General features: G+C 43.6%; 2 protein-coding genes across 2 annotated transcripts; one reads left to right on the top strand and one right to left on the bottom strand.

The window, feature by feature from the left end:
- Positions 1 to 402: 402 nt before the first annotated feature.
- Positions 403 to 861, top strand: LOC108676365 (proline-rich extensin-like protein EPR1; the record flags this gene model as incomplete). The annotated part of the gene is made up of 2 exons (XM_018164430.1): positions 403 to 551; positions 599 to 861. Coding segments are annotated over 2 exons (412 nt in total), but the record flags the coding sequence as incomplete, so codon positions are not given.
- Positions 862 to 4632: 3771 nt separating this feature from the next.
- LOC108676366 lies at positions 4633 to 5827 on the bottom strand (the record flags this gene model as incomplete). Its single annotated transcript, XM_018164431.2, is given in 2 exon segments — positions 4633 to 5395; positions 5721 to 5827. Coding segments are annotated over 2 exon segments (735 nt in total). The 3' UTR covers positions 4633 to 4695.
- Between the last annotated feature and the right edge of the window lie 509 nt (positions 5828 to 6336).

The raw sequence follows: 6336 nt of genomic DNA, 5'->3' as shown, positions 1-6336 counted from the left end.
AGAGCAGCAAAATAACAGAATTTATCATTTTAAGTTTCAATTAAAGGATGTCATTACAATAATTAGAATATAGATGTTGCACAAAATAAAAGACTTGTTGCTTAATCCTCATTTCAATTTACCTATTTGGAAGCAGATTGAGACCATATTACTAATAATACATACTACATAGACTAGTAAAAATGAATGAACTTATTTCAACTTAATGAAGGGAACATATAAGCAAGTAAAGCATTAGCAATGCATGTGCTATGGTTCAGGTTTTTCATTCAAAATCTACTTGAAACTTGATACCAAATATGAAATTTAATATGTTACATGAAGGTTGAAAAAAGTTTTTTGAAAAAGTGAATACCTACCCAAGGCTAAAATAAAAAGGGTCCCCTTGCCTTCCTCCATTAGATGCATCAAACCTCCGCCTCCAGCTAAACCTCAGCCTCCAGCTAAAACTCCACCTCCAGCTAAACCTCCACCTCCAGCTAAACCTCCACCTCCAGCTAAACCTCCACCTCCAGCTAAACCTCCACCTCCAGCTAAACCTCCGCCTCCAGGCGGGCTCCAGCTAAACCTCCACCTCCAGCTAAAACTCCACCTCCAGCTAAACCTCCACCTCCAGCTAAACCTCCACCTCCAGCTAAACCTCCACCTCCAGCTAAACCTCCACCTCCAGCTAAACCTCAACCTCCAGCTAAACCTCCACCTCCAGCTAAAACTCCACCTCCAGCTAAACCTCCACCTCCAGCTAAACCTCCATCTCCAGCTAAACCTCCACCTCCAGCTAAACCTCCGCCTCCAGCTAAAACTCCACCTCCAGCTAAACCTCCGCCTCCAGCTAAAACTCCACATCCAGCTAACCGCTAACGTGCATGAGGTGGAATTCAGTATTGGTAATAAACTAGCTAGCCTACTATAGAAGCAATTGCACTTATTATAATGGATCTAAAAATCTAGAATTAGTTTATTTTTAGCTGATCATGTCAACAGGCTGGATCAATCTTTAATTTCCTAGAATTCCATCTTGCTGAGTTAGAAGCTTCAAATGCTTTACCACAGCTTGGCATGGCCAGCAGTAATTAATTAACTAGGTACCTAAGGCCTATATAAATATGTATGATTGTATCTTACAAAATTTACAATCATGCATAGATATCTCAAAGCAATTTGTACAAAACTAATAAACTACTTGACGATGTTCCTTCTAGAAAATTCATCTTTTATCTGCCAAATGAAGGTTCACCTAATTTTTGGCACAGGAAATTGGCAGTTTTGGCAGAGATAGCAGTTAGAAAAATTCAATCCTACTACACTCAGACTTGCCCCATGCAAAGAGTCAGCCTTAGTACTGAAAAAAAAATCTGCTGAAAATCTCCTGTAGTTGAAATTTTAGAAAGCCTAATAGTGTCCTAATTTTCTCCTAGCAAACCCAACATGTTTGAACTTGTTATCTCTTGCATGTGACAACTCATCCATTGATTCATACAACCTAACTGTATTAAATATGCAAGTGATTAAAATAATTATGAATACGAAAAATATTTCTTCTTTAAAATGTAAACATTAGTGTTTAATACACGCCTACAATTTTGTCATAAGGCAATGCACTGGCAGTCTGGCACCAACCAACTTAGAAATAGCGGGAATCAGGGCTGTCAGATCATTCAGATGGCGGCATGAATACACGGGCTAATCAATTAACGTAAAAGGCCAAAAATAAACTCTTAAAATTCCAAAAAGTAATTATGAGAAAATTTATAATTTACGGTTTCAAAGATTTCAAAGTAAAAATTTATAATAGTTTTAAAGCAATCTTTTATTTTCTATTTATTTCCTCGAACAACTTAATTTGAACAAGGCCCAAATCGACACGTCTCGGTCAAATTCACTTTGGGCCCCAGGAAAATCCGAACCTAACTAACAGCACAGCTGCGAATGGAGTTGGTCTCTCCCATATCTAAATATCTTTACAGCGAAAATCACGTGGGCAATTAGCCCAGGGCGTAATGACTGTCAAGTCACAACCACTGAATCATTCGAAGCTTTGGAGAGCGCGGTCGTGCAGACGTGCACTACAAATTTTGAGCAACAATCGGCCGAGAGCTCGTATATTTCCGTTAGGCCATAAATCGGTTGTGGATAGGAGTAGGACCTGCCATCAGTAATCAACCCGCAACATCATTTTTCTTTCAAATGTTGAGTTTTACACCACCAAACAAATAGTCTAGAGTGCCATGACTGACCAAAACTTAACGTTTTATCAAAGCATTATTTCATAACCTTGCCAGCGCTCGAATTGTAACATGAGCGCGACGAAGTGCTGCACAAGGTGCTGCATATCGGCTTAGTTCTCCGTAGGAAATGCATAAATCTTACCGTGCATTACCAGACCGCGCATTGAATACGACTTCAATGATATCGTTAAATTACGTAACTTTAAGCTCACAGCATCTGAGGTTAGGCTTCAGATAGTAAAGTTATGTTCCGAAGCCGAACGTTCGTCGACGAGTAGCCGTTTGATCGTGGGCAGATTAGATGCTGAGGACGATTACTGCCATCTGGCTTGCATAGAGACAGAATTCAGGAATGCTCCAACGTGCTTCGTCTAGTTGGTGCAAAATTAGTTCATGCGTTGGCGGACGATGCTGGAACTTACCTTTCCCAGCTGTGTTGCTGGAGAATGGTTGGTCGAATTCAAATAATATGGTTTGGCTTGGGTGGCTTGCAGCCGATAGTGTGATAGCCCAGAATTATCGGAATCTACGTTAATAAAGTAAGTAGTAAGGGATCACGTCAGCCCATGCGGCGTTGGGCGTGTTGATCTCTGACGGGCAACTCGTTCGTAGCTGTGCAGCATCACTCGCGCCGTGCAGCAGTCGCTTTAATTTTCGTCGGTTTGTTTTGTTGTCAACATAAGCAAATGCTTGTCCGTAAATACAATTTTTAAAAAACGGGAACTGAGAGTAAGCGAAATATGAAAGAGGCTATTGCTTAGAAAATGGCGGAGGGTCGATTAGGTCAGATTTTCTGGTATACGAGGTGTGGTTATCGTTACTGAGTAACTGGCAGCTCATCAGAAACGCAATGTGCGGTTATCGTTACTTAGTAACTGGCAGCTCATCAGGTACGCGAGGAGTGGTTACCGTTACTGAGTAACTGGCAGCTCATGTGGTATGCGAGGTGTGGTTATCGTTACTGAGTAACTGGCAGCTCATCTGGTATGCGAGGAGTGGTTACCGTTACTGAGTAACTGGCAGCTCACCTGGTATGCGAGGTGTGGTTACCGTTACTGAGTAACTGGCAGCTCATGTGGTATGCGCGGTGTGGTTATCGTTACTGAGTAACTGGCAGCTCATCTGGTATGAGAGGAGTGGTTACCGTTACTAAGTGGCAGCTCATCAGGTATGCGAGGTGTGGTTACCGTTACTAAGTGGCAGCTCATCAGGTATGCGAGGTGTGGTTACCGTTACTAAGTGGCAGCTCATCAGGTATGCGAGGTGTGGTCAGTTGATCACGCAAATAGAAGTGAAATGAAGAGCTTCCATGGAAAAATACAAGCCTGTGGGTGCAGCATCAAAATTTATTCCGTTATTGAGACAAACATTGAGGTTTTTATGGCCCTGAAGCTGGTGGGAAAGCAACAAGATATAGCGAGAAATTATTAAAGATAACCGCGAAAAAATAAGACAGCATTAAGGACAATGGAGCCTGTCTCATCCCACTAGCCCCTCGTCCATTGTGCGTTTACTGTGAAACTGAATGGGAGAAGCAAGGCATAACGCCACAATAAATGCCACGTTCAGGGAGTATAAAATCGGGGAGGCTATGAGCACCTAACTTGAGCTGCATGAACGCCCAGCGGCCAGCTGTAGTGCACAGCAGCAAGGTGTTAGAAGGCATCCTAAACACTCAAGACCTGTTGAACTCTCAAAACCTGTTATCTATATTTTATCAATCGGAGGCGAATAATCAATCAATTAATTGGATGAGAAAATACCAAGGGCTTTCTTGCCACAAACCAGCCTACCGAGAAAAAAAAACCGAGACAAACTATTTCAAATCGCAACTATGACCATAAGTAACTGGAGCGATTAGATCTTGAGATGAGAGAATTAAACAGAAATTAATTAACTGGAGAAATATAACGCATCTCATCTTAAACAAAATTACATCAAACGCTTCCCTTCATTAAAACTGATTCATTCGTTCCTTGAAATAAGGAACTTAAGGGCTAAATACATAATGAATTAACTCGAAAACAAAACGCATCTTCTCTTGTGCTTCCTGTCCGATTTAAACTTATTCATCTTTTTAAACAAGGTACTTCAGATATAATCTGCACACATTTTATTTCACAAGTTGAGATTTCTCGTAACGAGAACTAATAGCTCGACATGAAAAAAGGCACATACTAACATAATTTGAACTAACTCCAAGCACCATTTGAACCTGAACATTGCATTCTGCAGGCAATATATAAATCACCGGCAGAGATAACATATTGTTGGCATCTTGCAGTACGGTAAGACTGCAAGTGCCCAGGGGCCATACTTTCAAAACTCGCTAAGTTAACGTAATTACTTACGTTCTATATTATTGTCTATGATTGGTGGATTTTGCTTGGAAGGCCGTCAATGATTGGCTCATGAACTTACGCTCTCTTAACTTTTTTGAAAGTATAGGCCCAGGAATATATGCGCATCACTGTACCGCCGTCGCTGCCAGGCGCACGACTTTAAGGCAGCGCACGGCGCCCCTGCGAGCGATGTCCAAGCGACAGCCGCGGTCGGCCGCCATGCTTGCCAGGAAAGACAGCTCGTCAGAGCACAGGTTCGCTGGGAATACAATTTCTTGCGGAGGCTTGGGGCCACACGTTAGACGAGACAACTCATTCAAGACGATGTCAATAAACTCAGGTTTGATGTTTGCGGGGTACTGGCAAGGGTCTGATACTGATCTCTGTGAAGTCTCGTCACACACCGACTTTATGGGGTCAGGGGCAGGTGCCAATGCCTGGGGAGTCTCATCACACGCCGAGTTGTTGGGGCCAGCAACAGAAGAGAAATCCGGAAGTTCGACAAAACTCTCTTGGCCGGATTCCAGCTCAGTAATTGTGACGTTACCTTGTATGGTGCAGCGCTTCTGGAAACTGGTCTTTTCGTTGGATTTCGTAGCAGAAACAAGACGCTTGTCGGCATGCTTTCTATCCGACGATTCAACCATGAAACCAAACATTTTCTTGATCATAAATTTCTCCTGTGCATCGTACTTTCGCTGGGCAATATTGAGATTTTCCAAGTTTTTGGCGATGCTGGGCAAGTTTGGTTGGAGTTTCTGCGTGAGGAGGAAGTAGCGCCGAGCGTCGTCGAAGCTGTTAAGCATGGCCTTGGCGCTGCCATACCTGCAGTGAACCAACACCGATAATAACACACAACAAAATTAAATAAGAAACAAATGTGAGAAGCAGCACGTAATATAAATATCTACTGCGGCGTCAAAAATTTATTCGTCCCGAGTCGGTCTAAAAATGTAGTCACCATACGGATTATGTTTCAGGTCACACCACCAATTAGAAGTACCGTACGCATTTCGCATCTGACTTCATGTCAAATACATGCGAAGCACTTGAAATTACAGAGCAAAGGCAACAAAATATGAATAATACTGATTATATCGAGAGAGGCTGAGGCCATAGGTCCCGGGCTGTAGCAGTAGTCCATTCTTACCTGTAGAAGATTTTGGCTTTGAGCGGCACAGGCATCTCGAAGGGGAGTTCGAGCGCCGCACGACACTGCGTGCAGGCCTTCGCAGGCTCCGACTGGTCCAGGAAAACCTGCAGGAAAAAGCTCTTACGAACGGGCGGATGGTAAGACGGAGAGAGTGTCATGAGAACAAAAATGATGAGGCAGACAGAATGGCCGTGTGAACATAGAGGAACGTACGCACAAAGATGGTGTGGCAGAGTGACCGCGCCACCAAAGTGGACCAATGCACCTGCTGTTACTGGCTGGGCATCTCACATGACGGTCTCTTCTCAATGTACAACATAGAGGAACAAGGAGACTCGACGGCGAATGATATCAGATTTGTCGAAATCAGATCGCCAAACAGAAAACAAGTCGCCGGACAAGTTGGCGAGACTTACTTAGGGCGAGGGAACTTACTTTTACTTGCTACCTTGGCGAGACTGGCGATTCCTACCTTGGCGAGACTGGCGATTCCTACCTTGGCGAGGCTGGCGACTGTAACCTTGGCGAGGCTGGCGACTCCTACCTTGGCGAGGCTGGCGACTGCTACCTTAGCGAGGCTGGCGACTCCTACCTTGGCGAGGCGAGCTTGACG

Source organism: Hyalella azteca, unplaced genomic scaffold (genome assembly GCF_000764305.2).
Source record: "Hyalella azteca isolate HAZT.00-mixed unplaced genomic scaffold, Hazt_2.0.2 contig5702, whole genome shotgun sequence".
Taxonomy (NCBI): Eukaryota; Metazoa; Arthropoda; class Malacostraca; order Amphipoda; family Hyalellidae; genus Hyalella; species Hyalella azteca.
The sequence above is the reverse complement of the archived record's forward strand: the minus strand, read 5'-3'. Positions and strand labels throughout refer to the sequence as shown.